This window comes from Thermobia domestica, chromosome 9 (genome assembly GCF_964235325.1).
Source record: "Thermobia domestica chromosome 9, izTheDome1.hap1.1, whole genome shotgun sequence".
Lineage (NCBI taxonomy): Eukaryota > Metazoa > Arthropoda > Insecta > Zygentoma > Lepismatidae > Thermobia > Thermobia domestica.
In genome coordinates, this window is record NC_137462.1 from 87,510,871 (window position 1) to 87,529,941 (window position 19,071).

The 19,071-nt window shown below is 36.3% G+C and overlaps 1 protein-coding gene across 1 annotated transcript in view; it reads right to left on the bottom strand.

The window, feature by feature from the left end:
- Window positions 1–19,071, bottom strand: part of LOC145694826 (dynein beta chain, ciliary-like) — a 614,922-nt gene that overhangs the window by 115,217 nt on the left and 480,634 nt on the right. The window contains exons 53-54 of the mRNA XM_081771484.1: window positions 16,425–16,558; window positions 773–901 (exon numbers count right to left, since the gene is read on the bottom strand). Of these exons, the coding sequence (XP_081627610.1) occupies window positions 773–901; window positions 16,425–16,558 (263 nt within the window). The remainder of the gene's footprint in view (window positions 1–772; window positions 902–16,424; window positions 16,559–19,071) is intronic.

Genomic DNA, 19,071 nt, shown 5'->3' on the forward strand with positions numbered 1-19,071 from the left:
ATGTTAAATATACATTTATAAATATAAAAGGTGTGTGAACGCCGCAGCTTCACACTGGGACGTTTGCGAGGAGAACTTACGCCATTCGTCTGACTATCCCATAAGCACTCCCTCATCGTAGGATACGTGTGGGGCCGACGTGGTCAAGGAAAATGAGGGTGCAAGAAAACCATTCCCGTCAATAGAAACATATGGCCCCGGAAAAAGAATTGGAACTAAAAGATGCAATCTGTCGAATAACACCAACAAAAGGACTCCACCAATCCAGAAAAGAAGAAAATGTACAGATTTTTGTATTTTTTGTGCTTTCATTATTTTTTACATTTTATATTTTAATAGTTTTTTTGTATTTGTTATGTTTTGAAAGACTTGAACACCGAATAACACAATCACTGGACGCACACTACAGCTTGCCGGGATGGGTGGATCTAGCAGATTATGAGTTAATCTTCGGCTTAACCTATGTCAATACGTTTTCTTAACAGACCCTTTCACTGTTACTTTCATTAAGGAAAATAATCAAAAGACGCACTACATGTAGTTTTCAAAATGTAAAACATGTAGAGAAATAGTTCCTTAAGCTACTATTATCTGTGAGGAGACAAAATGAAGTTATGTATCTTTAACAATATAAGTGATAATTTTCACTTTCTTTGCACTGGGTATATAGATGAGTTTTAAAATATTATTCTAATTAGTATAAATTTATATTATATTCGAATATCTAAGTATGCACAGCTAAAGCCTTATATTCACTCTGAAAGCAATTTACCTTTGCTGCTTTCCAACTCCTGTCTTTCGGAATTTTCCCGTTCGGCGCCAGAAGTACCATCACAGCTGCGGTAACGTTAACTACCGCATCAGGAGGTGAGCCGAAAGACTTCATTTCCGTTAGGTTAGCCTGTAACGAAGACAAAATCGTTTAATTAATGACTTCAATAAGTTCCAATTGTTAGGACTAAATATTTCACGGAGTTTAAAGCTTACTTTTGTGCTTCTGTATTTAGTTCTTCTGATTCAGAGTTATTATAAACTATTGTTTAAATATGGGAAGAATAATAAAAATGTAAAATACATATTGCTGACTAATTAGTCATTTGTTTAAAGTCACAACCAAGGTACGTACTATTCCTTACGACGGTACTTTGCAGCTACCTCGTATCTTAAAAAAAAAAAAAACTTGACAAAAGAAGAAATTAAACGTTTGAAAAAGTTGAAGATTAGTTAGAAGTCAGCGACTTTTTTGATGGAGGGGTCAGTTTGTTATCGTAATTGACTTCTCCATCAGAAAAGTCGCTGACTCAACTAATGTTCACCTTTTTCAAACTTTTCTTTCTTCTGTAAAGTAGTGCTTTCTTTTTGAGATACGAGGTAGCTGCAAAGTACCGTGATGTTCCTGTAACAGTTTTTGACTTTGTGTTTAAAAATTATAGTATTAAGATTTTGAATTGGGTAGGCATGTTGCTATACCATTTCAAAAGATTGTATTGGTTGGATTTAATAATTAAAATCTTAAGTATGTTGTTCACTTATAAAAATTGAAATAATAATTTCTGTCAAAAACTATACATAAAAGGTACAGAATACCGCACTAAACCTTCACACTCTTAATTCGTTAAACTACATTATGTAGTTTTTGCAGTTATTAATGAAATATTTTTTGTGAAATACGAACAACATTCTAAGGTGTTTTCGGAAAAATTCACCGAAAGAAAACTATCTTCAAAAGTAAACTTATCCCTTTCAGATTTTTTCATACGAAATAACTTATATATTAAAGTGTTATTAATGAAATATTTGTTTATAATATAACAACAAAATCGCATGAGTAATATTTTAGAAATTTGCCCAAAAAACTTCATTGTAGATATTCTCATAGAAGTGATATATGCAACATCATAAAATAATAACGAAATATTTATTATGAAATATGAACAAAATCGCCCGTGTCGTTCGTGAGAAAGTAGTCTGAAAATAAACTCATTCCCAATAGAAAACTACCCTTTGTTATTTTTTATAAATAATAATTTACATAGTGTTATTAATGAAATATGAACAAAATTCTAGAACTCGTTACTGAGAAAATGGTACAAAAAAGTCACCCCAAGAATAAATTACCCCTCGTAGATATTGCAGCACAAATGAGTTATGCCACATTCTCAGGTTATTAATGAAATATTTATTTATGAAATATGAACAAAATTGCCTAAATCGTTTTTGAGAAAATCGTCCGAAAAAATACCCCAAAATAAACCCCTTGTACATTTTTCAGGACAAGTGAATCATGTCATATTGTCAAGTTATTAATGAAATATTTGTTTATGAAATATGAAGAATATCGCCGGAGTCGTTTATGAGAAAATGGTTCGAAAAACCTCATCCCCAAGAATAAACTATCCATTTTTTATTTTTTCCAGAGAAATAACCTACACCTCAATATACGGTTGTTGTTTTTTTCTAGAAAATTGATATATGAAATATAAAAAAAATATTAGAGCCTTTTCGAGAAACACGCAATTTTTTTATTTTCACGATTAAGTAAACTGCTCTTATTTTTAGAAGTAGGAAGAAAATTCGAATCCCTCCCCCGGAGGATCATATAAATACCTTAAGTTTAAAATTTGGTATCGGTATCTTGAGTGTAAATCAGGTGAGTGTATATCAGGGCGAACAGACAGACAGATTTCGAAAAGTCACTTTTTCGATGTCTATGAATTATGAAACGTGTAAATCCGCTGAAATCTCGAATTCGTTTGTTTTTTTCATGATCACCAAACATTTTAATCTGCTTTCGTTGCTCCAAAGTAATAAAATTAAATATATATTTCAAAACGCAGTTTCACTGATTGACTTGTTTGGGGTGTAACGGTCATAGACAACACTAGTCTAAAGAAGCCAATCGCTGACACATTCTCTTCAAGAAGAAATTTTCAACATAAAAACCATCAACAAAACCATAACTTCCAAAATCAGAGAAAATGAAATAAAAGATAGGTCACATATCAAACAGAACAAAATAGATAATTATTGAAGTTAAAAATTAAAATAATAATTAAAACAGACGTCCCGAAACAACAAATAGAAAATGCAGAACAATAAAAAGTAAAAACAGTAATAATAAAATAAAGAAGGTAATGGCTAACAAGGTACATTCGCGAAGTGTCTCCTCGGGATTCGTGTAAAATTGATTCAAATGCAAAGTTTTCCGCGGCCCAATGTGTATTGTACTAATTTTAGCGGCCCATACCGGTAATTTGCATAATTATGGGCATTCCTATATCCGGAATTCAATCATACACTATTATGACGCTAGGACACAAAATTGCTTTTAGTTTCTTTAGATGTAACTAGACATGGATGGGGGCATATGTAAAGCAATTGGATCAAGTACTGTTTCTCTGACATATGTCACCCACTCCATCTTGGATAGGCCATATTGGATTCAACTTTTGGTTTTTCAAATGGGAATAGATGCAAATGATACATCAAATTCATGTACAATTTTCTCGGAAATTCATTGGTGTAGTGAGTTTTCCTGTAGCTTGTACCGTTTGCAATGCTGAATCGAATGATGGCTGTATGATTGAATCCAGCAAGGCCAATAACTATGCGAATTACCGGTATGGGCCGCTAAAATTAGCACAATACACATTGGGCCGCGGAGAACTTTGCATTTGAATTAATTTTACACGAATCCCAAGGGGACACTTGCAAGAAGAAACCTCAAAGAACGTTAACTTTTTCAATCGCAAAAAAGTAAGAATCTAGTCACTAAACAACAGGGTTATCTCCCAAAACGATTATAACAGCACTAAGCAGTCCTAAACATTCTCTCGAGTCTTGCTCACATTCTACAAGTGTGCTGAATATTCAGCAAGACGATACAGTCTTCCGTATAGGCGATTACAATATGCACTAAATAATATCATGAAAGATGAGAGTGTCTGACACCCAACTGCACCACGATCGCTTCATCTCTACCTATTGCACAAAATAAGTTTCAAAGAATGAAGGTGGGGAAGTCTTGTCTGACAAATATGCTTAAGGAACAGCAATAATGCAAGATTAGAATCACGCACGATATTGTGCAACATATAATAATATCTGGAATTAAACATATTTTGGCCATGTAAGATTGATTGGTTCACGTTTAGTAGTGGGAATGTCAGCAACGAGACAATTTGTCCCCGTCATTGTAAGGCCATGACTGACATGAGCTGTATATTAAAAATTAACAATAAAACTATTAAAAAGCGTAAATGAAGTGTCGAACTATCTACAAATTACGAGAATACCCCAAGGAATAATAAAAATTAAAATAGAGGTTGCGGAAAAGACAAAGGAATAAATAACAAAGTATAAAATATATAACAAGATAATAACTTAAAAACAGTAAATTACAGAAACTTATAATAGGAAAAATCAGAAAAGAAAATTCTCAGAATACGTTAACTATTCGAATTCCAGGAATTAAGGAGAGAATATGGTCACTAAAGACAGCATTATCCACTAAATATGCTTAAGACCGCAAAATGCGAGGACTGAGTACTCTGTACATTATTCTACAAGAATGTGCCGAATACTGAGTGGGACTTAATGGGAATGTGCTGAATACTCACAATACGGACGATTAGCACCACGCACTAAATAAAAATGTGTTATGTGAGAGTATCCGATACGCAAGCATGCAAAGATCACTTCATCTCGGCGACTCGTACATGGTAAAGTACGCTAATTCCCCAAAAGAAATTTTATTAGGTAAAGCTTTTCTTTGTTTGCCTGCTTCCAATCTGCTTGTCAGTGAGAGTGCATCCGTTGGACTAAATAGCTACTGAGATTCGTGCACTGCACTGAAACATATGTCAATGTAGCAAAATTGCCTTTCACGCTTGTTTCCCGAATGCTGACATGTTCTGATACCCAGAAGACGAAGACGCCACAATTCTGTTCCTGTACCTGATTGCATGCTATCCTAAACTCATACACAGGGGCTAAAAACAATTTGCAGATTTTTAATAATGTTTTGCGACTCAATGCAGACGTTGCGAAAGTTGAAGCATATAATCGAAGGCAAGCTTATCTTCTTTTGTAAGCTCAGCAGTAAATACTGAAAACCATATTTACGCTAGTTGAATTAGGTATCGATCGTGGACATAATTAATACTGATTTTTTTTTACTTCATAAAATTGTAATTTTATTTCTTATTAACACTAATGTAATAAAGTCCCCATTAATCCCACTGGTGGTAAGGCCACTATCTTGGGAAAAATAGCGGACGAAGTGGCACCTTCATTCGATTTTGGGTTAATTTCTCAGGAAGAAAATCAACTGGATCAATTTGAAAATAGAAAATTTTCTATCAAATAGAGTTATTAAATTTTCCCCAAGAATCACGATTCTTTTGACACATTGGGCAATTTCCGGGAGATTGTACTAAAAATTCGTTAGAACTGTCCGTTTTATCGAAATGTTGAATTCTTTTTAGGATTAATATCCAAATGCTACTTTAATATATAAAAAAAACGTAGTTCATTGTTTATTATCGATCGGGACAGCGTTGATCACAATCTGCTACAGTAAATCTACAATAACTCATATTGGTAAGTATTGAGGGGGATGATACTCACTGAAACCCTGAAATGTTAATCAATCAGTACCTTTGGTGTTGAAGCATTGAAGATGGCATGAGTTAGTAATAGAAAGACCCTCTTTGATCAATGGAAAATGATCACTGCCACAGAGATCAGGATATCATCTCCATGTGAAAGAAACCGAAGGGAAGCACTACATAGGGAGGGATCAATGAAAAGTGAGTAGAATTAGTCTCTAAGAACGACCATCCAATTCTCATTAAAGAATTTCGTCACCTAACGGCCCGATCGCCAATTCGAATAGAGCTCTATAGACGATGCTACGCATTCAGATCGACAACCAACAAAGGTGATTCAAGTTGATTGTAAAACTGAATTAAATCGGCTGCCGCAAAGGTTTCATCAGGAGAAATATACAATAAACAGATTGTAATTGATCGAGGGAAGAAAAATTGCACTCCCACTGATTGCATTATTGAGTCTATTTTAATATACCCGAAATGAAATTACTGACTACCCGATGGCTACGCTGCCACAGCGCGACCACGAGTGTGTTTATCATGTAAGGAATTAAAACTGATGACTGTGTAGTTCGAAAATGAGTTTGTTTCAAACAGGTAAGTGCTGGTCAGTAGGAAGAAATAAGTTATTCCAATTCCTCAAGGTGACTACTGAAGCCGGTAAGACTCATTGAAGAAGCACCATATTTGGATTTGAGATGACCATTGCTTCTTGAACCAATTACTGTTCACTCACTATCAACCTGTCTTCCACCATATCCGATTTCAGAACTCGAAGGTGGCTCTCGAACAGATTGGGATCTTGCATATCTCTGAGAGAGAACAGGGTCGTTTAGACGACGATCTATTTACTGGCGTAACTTGATGCCTGCAATGTGTGGTGAGTAGCAATGAGGTGGAGATAGGTTCAAAGCACAACCTCAAACAACGTTCGGAGATATTGACTGTAAGCTATACAAGGCTACAACTGTAGCTTTTGGTTCTACACCCTACGTTTAGTATTGGTGTTCATTTGGAATCGTTATTAGTCTGAGTTGAAACAGACTTCGGAGAAATTTCGGCTATTGAATAAAACGGAGCAAAGAGCGGGGTTACTTCCTTTTCAACTTATATTAGCTGTTGGATTTGTTTTTTCTTCTGAAAGGCTGGACTGTCCCTGGACGGTGTCACGTCAGAAGAGCCCGGACAAAAGGGCGAGGACAAAAAGGCCCGAGTCAAAACGGCCCCGCGTCAAAAGAGCCCCGGTCATAAGCGCCCTACGTCAAAAGGGCGCCGCGTCAACAGGGCCCGGGTCAAAACGGCCCGCGTCAAAAGGGTCCCGGTCATAAGGGCCCGAGTCAAAAGGGTCCCATGGCAAAAAGGCCCGAGTCAAAAGGGCCCCGCGTCAAAAGGGCCCCGGTCATACGGGCCCGATTCAAAAGGACTCTGCGTCAAAAGATGCCGGGTCAAAAGGGTCCCCGGCAAAAGGGCGCGAGTCAAAAGGCCCTGCGCCAAAAGGGGCCCCAAGTCAAAAGGACCCCGCGACCATAGGGCCTCACGTCAAAAAAGCCTGAGATATAGCCTGAAAGGCATGAGAAATATAAAAATGCTTATTAGATTAAAAGTATTCAGTGGACACCACCTGATTTGTGTTGAAAGAACGTACATGTGGATGTGTATACAGTGTTAGTCAAAGTTATTACGACAGCCCAGTTACGATTCATGTGAACAGAGAAAAGTGTTGCAGGTAGGTATTGATCAGTGCCGTGTCATGGTGCGGGTGAGCGGGGCAACGGCCCTGGCTGCCGAAGTAAGGTGGCGCAAAATTCGAGAGTAAGAAATAAAAGGAAAGAAGGAAAGAAAAATTACTTGGAATATTTTAGATCAATAGCAGATAGTGTTACTCGTGTTAGGAAAATCTATGTACACCCAACAATAAAAGTCTCTTCACCCTAAGTGCTCTAATTCCATAACTTGGGGTCCAGGTAATTTGCAGTTATGAGAACGCCTGGAGAGATGCAACCCAATTTACACGTAACTTTTCTCGGCACTGACAATAGTTGGTAGCACTGAATTCAGTCTTTATGCAAGTAAAATTGTGAGTGGATGACGCACGAAACATTTCTCCATTCTGAGATGAACCTCTCTGGTTCAGAGCGTGTTGTCCAATGAACATCATATGTTAATCTCAATATTGTTGTGTATGTAATGTATTATTTCACTATATACTGTATATTCAAAGAAATAAAAACACTGATCACACATGAATCAGAAAATGCTTGAAAGTAGACGAAAATATCAAATCTAGAACAACTGCTGGAATTAAGTTAGTAAATGATTGCCTTCATTGAGAGACATTCTCCAATTCTCCTCATTCCAACATTTTTTTCTTTCTGGAGGAGAGAAAATCTTGCTTGTCACACTGAGTATGTATTGAAACATTTGAAAAAGTTAGAACCTGACCGGGATTTGAACGCGGGTCCGCCGAATATAAGTTCAATGCGCTAAACACTTACCCACCTCGTCACTTCATCTTCCGCCTAAACTATTAGCTAGATAAAAGCATTGCATGTAAGACTATACACAAAATACTCGTACTAATACTCGTATAAGGAGACGTTCCTTATGAGTGGCACAATGACTTACTCGAGGTTTCCTTCTTTAACTCAAAAACAAGTGATATAAACCTTCATCAATGAGGAAAATATCGCGAAGCGTTCTTCAATATGAGGCTACCTCATTGTTTTTAACTGGTCCCGATTTATATTACTACAATTTTTCCTCACGGTAACTTCTAATTTCTAAAGAAGAAAAGCCGGCAGACATTATTTTCGCATTCTTTGAATTGCATGAACACGTGTAGAAATAGTGTGTGCTATGTTTATGTAACATAGCTACTAGTTTGTTTTCTCATCTTTGTATCAAATGTGAAAGCAGAGAACTGCCATTTCAGTGACTTGGGTTCGAATCCCAGCGTGACCGTTATTTTTTCTTTATTCGAAGGTATTGTTTGTGTAATTGATATTGTAATTCTGTTATTGTTATTATTATTATTATTATTATTATTATTATTATTATTATTATTATTATTATTATTTTGCGTATAACTGTATGAATTTCGATGGCAACTGTCGCCGAATATTAAAAAGTGAATACGGTAGAACTATGAAATAAAGTAAAGAGATGCGCGTAATTTTATCATAAAATTATATGGCGCAACGAATTTTATCTTATCGCAAACGGTTATCGTCGAATATACACGGTTAAAGGAGCACTCTGTTGATCAAATTAATAGAAGTTGCTAGACAAGTATTGGCCACCGGGAGAAAAAAATACAGAGTAACTGCAAGTCGAGTACGTACTATTGTACAGGAGTATGCTCAAAGACCTTTAGAGGACTATCTTCGTGGCTTGGTTCACAATTTTAATTTGTAATCCACGTAAGCAGTTTGAGACAAATGTCAATGGTATTTGGCATTTCGAAAGTTAAGCAAAAATGATAATAAACTTATGTCCAATATAAGATGGAAGAATTTCAAAACAGATTAAAGTAGCCAGAATTTTTCAATGTAAGTTCACATACTTTATATATCTGTGACTTGGGCCTAAAAGGGCTAATGTCAACACGAAGTAGTTTGGAGTATATATACTATTCATATTAGCATTTGCTTTTCTTGCAAAAGAAAATATCCATTTATACGCGTTAAAATTTGATGAACATCTCATTTTTTGCCAAAAAGTGACACTGGCCCTTTTAGACCCTAATCACATGTTATATATATATATATATATATATATATATATATATATATATATATATATATATAATTTAATCGACAAGATATGAAGATTTTTCTTTCTAAGGATTCATGTTAAGTACTTTTCAAATATAATAAATGTAATATGTTTATCTCAAAAATACTTTATGTTAGTAATGTCTTTGTTTCACTCTTTTTATCTTACTGTTATGCAACATTGGTACTTCTAAAATATAATGATCATAGTGTAATGTTAATCAAAGTCAAGTTGTTCAAAAATATACTGTAATGTAAAATAATTATACACGTATAAAATCTGATCAGATGCAACAGAAAATACAAACAAATGCTATTTGTTTGTAATGTTTGTCATTTGTCTTTCAGCTGTTTTTAAATCCTTATTATAAGGCTTCGTGTTAGGTTAGCACCGTTAATATATAATAAGAATAATGTAATGTTCACCGAAGTCAAGTTGTTAATATTATATATATATAATTTGATGAGATTTAGTGGAGAAAATATATAATAGTTTTTAGTAAGGATTTTTTGTTTACAATATACTTCTTGTTTCATTATTTTTTATTTGATTCCATGTCAGTAAGGCCTAGACAAAGAACGACGTGTACAGAAGGGGTCGTCCTCAATGCAATATCGTATATCAGTGGCTCCCAATCATGTTTACCTGGCACCCTCAATACAAGCCCTTAATACTTCACAAATTTCTTACCGCTTGTTGGCTACATGTACTTTTTCTGATCTTTTACCTGATTTCAGATGCACCATTGAATTTTCAATTCGATAATAATAATAATAATAATAATAATAATCTCAATATATTTATATTTCCTCTAGCAAGACTTCTGAATACCTTTGTAGTCCAATATTATTATTTACCAGGTATATTCCTAATTAAACCACAGTTCGTATTCAAAAATTATTTTGCATTCCTACTTTTAATTTAACATATCTCTTATATCATTCGTAACATTTCTAATTAAGAATGTAGTTTATTTCCTTCAGTAGCTTCTGCACTTCTGTTCTTGGAAATAACATCCCATCAATGTGGGTTTTCATCGCTCCAATAGTGATAATTTGTTCGGTTCACCAGACCATAAAAGGTAAATATCACTTCATCAAAGAATACCGGAGGGAGGGGCACGGTGGTTCAGTGGTAGAACGCTTAGCTCTGGTGTGTAGGACTACTGGTTCGATTCCTGGCCAAGTAAGGTTGTGGTGGACAATATTGTATACGTGAGTTTTCCTGGGGTACTCTCGTTTCCTTTTGATTTCACCCGTTCTTTCATCATCATTCACTTGCTTTAATCATCGTCATCCTAAAGGGCATAATGTGGGACGTTAAACTGACAGTCTGAAAGTTACCAGATAATACCATGTCATTTACTACAATATTGCTGTCATCGATATTTCATATCATTCGCAAAACTCAATGCGATGATCAAAGTCATCTTCCATTATTTCATGGACTAAAAGCATTCTCCTAGGTTTTCAACTTATACCGCCTTATGCAGAGTCGTTTTGACGTATGATTAGCGTCATACTAAAGATTTGTCTACTGCAATTAACATATGTTAATCGAACTCTTTAGTATGGTACTAATCATACTTCAGAATGACTACATAAAGAGCATAGTGTACAAAAATTCATTGCGCTGAACTCTGGGAATACCTAGCTTGTTAGCAACTCTGGTTATCAATGAATGCGGAATTTCCACAAAAGATTGCAAATTAAAAGAAACTGCCAAATTGCTACATTGTTTCGGTCTTCCTGATCGCATGCGGTACCTTTCTGCAAAACATTCAATGGTCTCTTAGGCAGTTAACTTCGAAATTGGGTTACGATCGGAAAATGTAGCATTAAATAACTGTTGTACCTCTGTATATGATCTCTTCCTATCCTATAACCGGTGTCACGTCAGAAGGGCCCGAACAAAAGGGCGAGGGCAGAAATGCCTTAGTCAAAAGGGCTCCAGTCATAAGGGCCTGAGTCAAAAGGACCCTGGTCAGAAGAACCCCCTAACAAAAAGGCCCCACGTCAAACAATCTGAGATATAGCCTGCAAAACTTCAGAAGTATAAAAATACTTATTAGATGAAAAATATTACGTGGACATACCTGTTTATTTGTGTTGAAAGAACATACATGTGGAAAAAAATATAGGGTTAGTAAAAATGTTACGACAGACCAGTAATAACGATACGCGTGGACGGAGGTAAAGTAAATATTGCAGATGGTAGATTCTGCGATATTTGATATCACAATATCTTTTGAATGGAAAGAGGTGGGTTTGACACATCAATTTAGGCTAGAATGTTCCCACAGATGAGAAGAAGAACTCATTTTTTAAAATCTATTTTCATTCGTTTGGGAAATAAGGTGCTATTTGTATCTAGTAGACCAAACTATCTGGACAGGCAAAGAGACACGTAGACGTAGAAAAGTAAAAGGTTGCAGGTTGATGCGAAAACTGCACTGAGTGAGGGCGTGGACATAATGACAGCCATCCTAAATTCGCCATATTGGATATCACATAATATTTTTAAATGGAAAGGAGTATGTTTAGCACATCAAATTAGGATTGAATTTTCCTACAAACGAGAATATGATTCATTCTTTACCAATCCTCATTCTTTTACGAGGAAAGTGTGCTATGTTTGACATTAGTGTGTAGTAGACAAAAGTATCAGGACAATAAAATAATAATATGGCGGAGGAAAAGCAAATGTTGCAAGTGTGTGTTGTTGCAAAAACTACATTGAATGGGGATGTGGACACTGTTGATCACATAAATATTCAGATATTATTAAAAAAGCTACTATAAAATGTCCTTATTTTATCCCTCCAAGTTAATACAGTTAGTATTTAATAGCAAACACACAATTATTTATAACTTTCTTTAAGCATTTCGGCACCGTTGTTACAATTTTCCTGGTGTAGTGTGGGGAAATATTGTTCTAATCTGTACGTAATGCTTTTCTCAAACCTTCTTTCACCGTAACTCGTATATATTGACCTTACGTTGCAATTCGTTCCAAAGATTCTCAATGGGATTAAAGCCGGTACTGTGTGCTGGGGTTTAGCGAACTTTTGGGCAGTTTTAAAGCAATCTTTTCTTTACAACATATACTTTGTTTGCGATTAATATCTTTATAAAATTAGAAGTCCTTCTAAGAATGTTAAGATATATTTCTTCTGTATTTTAAAGCAGGCTGGAAGTTCTTGACATTTATTTCTGTATTTACTTGTCGAAACACTATTATTCTACCATCATATTCATGCAGGTTTAACTTAAATTCGTCGATAAAAACATTCCCACCAGTTTTTGGGTTTATTTTCAAAAGCTCTAGAAAATTTAAGTATCTTATATTTCTTAATTTGGGTAATATATGGTTTCTTTCTAGCAATTCTACCATTATATCCTTCCCGTATTAACTCTACATGGTACAATACACTGACCAGAAGAAACATTGTTACCACTCACTACTATTTGAACGACGTTGTTGAGCTCTACCAAATATTCGAAACTGCACATTAAAAGCATTCTATTGCTTTACAGTTGTAAAGTAACAATTAATCACAAATATACTTACTATTAAAATATGTTATACATATGTGGTAACTTCTCAATATTTTATAAACGCAAGCAAACGAACAGAAACGTTAAGAACACAATGAAGTACTATTTATTAGTTACCTGTCTAAATACTTTCTTCTACTAGAAACAAATGTCAAACTTAGCACACACTATCGCGTAAATGAATAGAGATCGGTCAAAAGTCGACTCAGTAAGGGATGCGCACAAGACGAGTCGAGACAGAATTTTCCTGAGAATATCCGAGTCGAGACAGCTCTTTCAATAGAAAAATGTACATTTTTCGAGTCGAGACATCACATTTACAGTACATTTTTGAGACGAGACAGCCTCAAATCTTGTCTCGTGCGCATCCCTAATTCAGATTATCGTTTGTTCCAAGATTCTAGCCTAAATTTATGTGACACAAGTACCCCTGTCTATTTGAAAATATTTTATGGTATATAATATGCGGAATTAAAGTTGGGTGCCATGATCATTTAAAGCAGTTTTAACACCCATACCAACCTGTAACATTTACTTTTCCTTTGTCCATTTGTCTCTTTGTTACTGCCCTGTCATGATACTTTTTTCTATTAGATACATATGTCAAACACCCTGTCTGATAAACAAATGGTAATGTGTCAAAAATGAGTTCACCTTCACATTTGTGGAAATAGCCTAAACTGAAGTGTAAGATCATAGCCTTTTCCATTAAAAAATGTACGATCCGCAATATAGTGTAATTCAAAATGGCTTCCACGGTGACTACACTCCAAGCCAATGCAGTTTTTGCAATAACACCAATTGCAACAGTTGATTTTCCCCCGTCCACGCGTGTCGTTATTATTGTTCTGTCCCAATACTTTTGACTAACTCTGTATGGAGATCCACATGTATGTTCTTACACCAAAATTAAAGAAACGTTTCCAAGATAATATTATTAACATAATACGTACTTATTAACATTTTTCTACTTTGATTCAGGGGCAGAAATTGAATTTTAGAACTAAGGGAACAGTCATTAATAGATAGTCTGATTGGGCTAGGTCTCGAGAATACTAACTTAGAGATATGATGATATGATTTTCACTTTAGCATCCCTTTCAGCAGCGAGGCTGTATGAGATGTGGACCTACTGATTAACGTGGAATTCGAACCACATGGAATCCCACCGGGAATTGAACCCGGGTCTTCCACGTCTACAAACTCAGAGAGACGCGGTTGAAAGCAAACTTTCATCGAGAAACGACTTAAGCGATAGGGATTGTTGCAGAACAAACAGCAACCAAACAAAATTAAGATCACCATTCAAGTTTCCTTTTTGTCTCTAATAACCACTCTGATATTCTTCCTTCTATTGGACAATCACTTCTACTTACTAAGGTGGCGCTATCCCCTCGTGCATCTTTGATTTCCACTTCTGTTTAGATTTCAAGCTTTCTGGCCTGGACTATTTCTACCCGGGCTCTTTCCACTCAAGCCCTTTTTCGCGGGACCCTTTTGACATGAGGCTCTTTTGACTCGGGCCCTTTTCTCGCGGGGCCGTTTAGACGCGGAGCCCTTTAGGCTCAGGCCCTTTTGTTGCGGTGCCCTTTTGACCCGGGCCCTTTTGTCGCAGGGCCCTTTGACCAGGGCCCGTTTGACCCGGGGCCCTTTTAACGCGGGGCCCTTTTGACGCAGGGCCCTTTGACCCGGGCCCTTTTGACGCAGGGCCATTTTGACCCGGACCCTTTTGACGCGGGGCCGTTTTGACTCGGGCCTTTCTGTCCTCGCCCTTTTGTCCGGGCCCTTCTGACATGTCATTGTAGACGGCCCGGACGTTTTGACCGGGGCCCTTTTGACGCGGGGCCGTTTTGACTCGGGCCTTTCTGTCCTCGCCCTTTTGTCCGGGCCCTTCCGGTCATTGTAGACGGCTCTCCACCATGACTTCCTTGGACACGATTGGCACAAATAGCAGCTGTTGCATTATACGACGTGATGATGTGTCCGAAATGCTGACACTTAAAGGGACAAAGTTTGCTAGGTATATAGAGGCGCATTTTTAATCGATAATACCCAGCTTTCAGGAAACTGAAAATAATCAGGAACTCTGTTGGGACTAGTTCACTAGACTTCTTACTTCTAATTTGAGCTACCTTCGTCTGCTGACTCAGATTTAATCTCATATTTTGAGTTCAAGAGATTTGAACATGATGTTACACTGCGCATTATACTCAGTAGACGGTCAGTATACTGAACCACAAAATACTGAAGTATACTGAAGTTAAAATCTATTTTCTACATTTATTATTCTCTTCTGCTGATGGCTGCAGATGTACATCTCATCAACACGGGAAAGGAAGACGACCTCATTAGGTGGTAACTATAACGAAATCTAAAGAAGAAAGGGACATCCTCTGTATAACAAGCTGTAACATGGAAATTGGAGTGAGTAATAACTTTAGCTGATGAGTCGTCTTTTCTTACACTCAGCATGCTGTGAATTGAACTCAACAAGAACCAAAGAACAATTTTTCAATATTAAATCCAGTTTTTCAAAATAAAATGTTGTCCCACGAGAGATAATTTATATGCAGCATAGTTCATTGGAAAGAGAAAGTTGAGTATTGAACATTGAAATTATAGATAGAGAGTGAGTTGGAAATATTGTGTGTGGCGATGGTTGTTTATTTATATTGTGCTACCACCTACTGTAACTTACCTGGCTCATAACTACCTATCACTCCTCGCATTTTGATTCAGGTTATTTCACCTATTAGGATATGTTCTCGAAAAGTTAAGTTGAACATGTGAGAAAAGTAGTGATTTGTAGTGGCCGTGAAGATAATTTAAATGTGAAGTACTTTTGTATTTAAAGACGTAAAAGCTAATCTATAAAGGGGGTTTAATATTCGTAAGTAGAAAGTTTAATATTTCTTAATTTGCTTTCTCTATTTTGGCCTCAGTACGTAATATCAGACATTCCTAGATAGGTAGATTCCATAGGCCTTTGATAGTTCAAATTTTAATATTTGTGATTTATCTTAATTAGGATAAGTGATCTATCAAAATTTAAACATCAAAATTATAATAATAACCATAAGCCGGCATCTAAAATTTACTTGTTGAGAAAACACTATGTAAAATTCGGAATCCGGAATTCGAATTCAAGAGGAATTGTGTTAAATTTGTTGTTTTTATTAAGCAGTTATAATAAATTGTTATTTTCTTCTGAAATGGATTCCTATAATTTAAACCATTGAACTACCCTTTGTACAAAGTTTGCTCTCTCTAAATCTGCTCGGGAGTTGCAGTGCGCCGTTGCATGACGTGATTGGGGCATACCTTTAGACTACACGGCAGAATCATGAGACGTAAAATTGAGAAAATGTTTTTTACTTCATTTTGCTAATATTGATTACAATTTTTGATATTTAAAATCTTTCAATCTCTCCTAGTAAGTGTTTCATTATGAGAGGCTAAAATATAAATGTGAAAAACGCACCTTATTCAATGTATTCAGAGCTTCTTCAGCAGCAACAATAGCAGGTTCAGCTGCTCTCAGATCTGCTTCGCATTCTCTTTGTTTTACGGACACTTCTTCTTGAATTACTAATACTTTCTTTTCCTCTTCATCAGCTACAGAAACAAGAGTTAAATTGGGTGAGATCATGTACAGTATTTCAAATGTTTAAAATTAATTATTATATGACACAACACTATGACGATAAATTCAGACTAACTACTTAAGTAATGTTGAAGCATATTTTGACAAAACATCAATAGATGTAATTCAGGTTTGTTTGAGAGGCAAGTGGAGTAGATAAAGACAATCTATCTGAACTATGATTTCTATAGCTCTTTCTAATAATTTAATTTCTAGTCATTGTCATTGAGGAGTACAAATCTAATGTGGAAGTATAAATAGACCAGATATAAATAGATCGAATTATTTTGTAAGAAATTATAATTACAAAGTTCCGGTGGAAATATTGTATCTTGATAAGGTTATTAATGAATAGTCGAATATATTAAAGATGGTATTATTTCAAATTCCCAAGACATTACCAATCAATAAAAATACTGCACGTGAAAAATGCACATCTTTCAGCCAAAATATATGGAGAAATTATTTTTAGCATTATCTTGTCATATCCTTAGAGGCGATCATAATTAGTTGTTTAAATCTTTTTCAATTAGAAATGTTATTAATTTTTGAATATCCATTATTAAGTAAGATTTATCTCATGATTGAAAGACAGCAATTCTTGTGACATGTATCTAACTTGTAAGTAGTGTGGTTTATCAAATTAGAGTGGTTATTTTTTATTTATGGAAATTTTCTCCATGACGTAGTTACTTTTGAAGTATACTATGAAATATAGTGTCCGTTATTATTATTCTACAGCATAATAGTTTTCATCACATAAATAGGTGAAGTCAGAATTACGCTAAATGGCCTAATACTGTATAATTACGGAATCAAAACAGTGATATCAAAAAGTTTCGAGACTAGTTCTGTTTACAAGAAATGACTTTATTTATCTAGGTTTACACACTTTCATCTTCAAAATAGTCACCTTGTACAGCAATACAGCGCTCCCAGCGTTTCTATCACTGCTGGAATATGTCTAGAAAGTCCTCTCTTTTAAACACGTAAAGCACCTACTACGGCTCCGCGCTGAATCTCCGCAATGGTGTCCAAACGGCGTCCATTGAGCTGGAGCTTAAGCTTAGGGAAGATGGCGAGGTCCTCAGGATCCAAATCTGGCGAGTACAGTGGGTGCGGAAATGTGATTTTGTTTCTGGTGAGAAACTCACTTGTTAGGAGAGCACGGGGACAGAGTGCAATGTCGTCGGGGAGCAGCCAGTTTTTCGCGCGCCACATATCTGGTCGCTTTCGCCGAATGTCCTCCTTCACACACCTTAAAACCTAACAGTAGAACTCGCTATTAACGGTCTAGTCCCTGGGAAAAATTCACGATGCACAAAGCTGCGAATGTCGAGAAAGACGATGAGCATGCACTTGATGGTGCTGACGACCTGCCTCGCCTATTTCGATAGTGGAGACGATGGTCTCCTTCACTTTGAAGACTGTTGCTTTGTCTCAGGGTCATATCCGTACACTTTGTAATGGTCATCGAAGTTAAGGACGGTTTATACACGATATGCTGACGGAATTCTTGGTAAACTTCGACGCGGTGCTCCTTTTGCTCCTGGGTCACCAGCTTGGAGACGAACTGAGTAGCAACAAGGGGCATGTTCAAATCACACATAAGGATTGCCTTCACTGTTCCGTATGACACGAAGAGAATGACAGCAATGTTGTGGATTGTTCTCCGACGATTCTCATGCACAAGTTGCAGAATGGTTTCAACATTTTCGGAGGATGTGCTCGTTGATGGTTGTCCTGATCTCTCGTCATCTTCTAGTGATGTTCTTCCACTCTTGAAGGGCGCGTGTTACTCAAAGCATCTCGAACGGCTCATTGCAGTATCACCGCGCACTTGCCGAATCATGTCAAGTGCCTCTGTAGCGAATGTATATATATATACAGTCTATCTATCTATCTATCTATCTATCTATCTATCTATCTATCTATATATATATATATATATATATATATATATATATATATATATATATATATATATATATATAGATAGATAGATAGATAGATAGATAGATAGATAGGGTGGACAAAAAATCTAAACACTTCATACAGGACACGTTAGTTTGGCCCTCCATTGTACAACGCGTGTTGCCGTTGCCGATCGTTTTTTGTTTTCAATGTCCCATGTGGACCTTCCTCTTCCGTCAGCAGTAACCAGTTCACCTGTGAGTGTCGTGGTGTGGTAAAATGGGCGACCTGACAGACTTCCAAAGAGGCATGATCGTTGGTGCTCGTTTGGTTGAAGCTTCAGTGGCAACAGTGGCGTACATTGTGGGGGTATCGAAAGGCACTGTGTTCAATGTCACGAGGGCATACACAATTAATGGGTATTCCTGTCAGATAGGGACCGGAGGACATTAAAACGGATTGTAGCAGCTGAAAAGAAGACCACCGCAATGAAAATTACATCTGAACTCAATTCCGGCCTACAGAACCCGGTTTCATCGAAAACAGTGCGACGGGAACTTCATAAAATTAA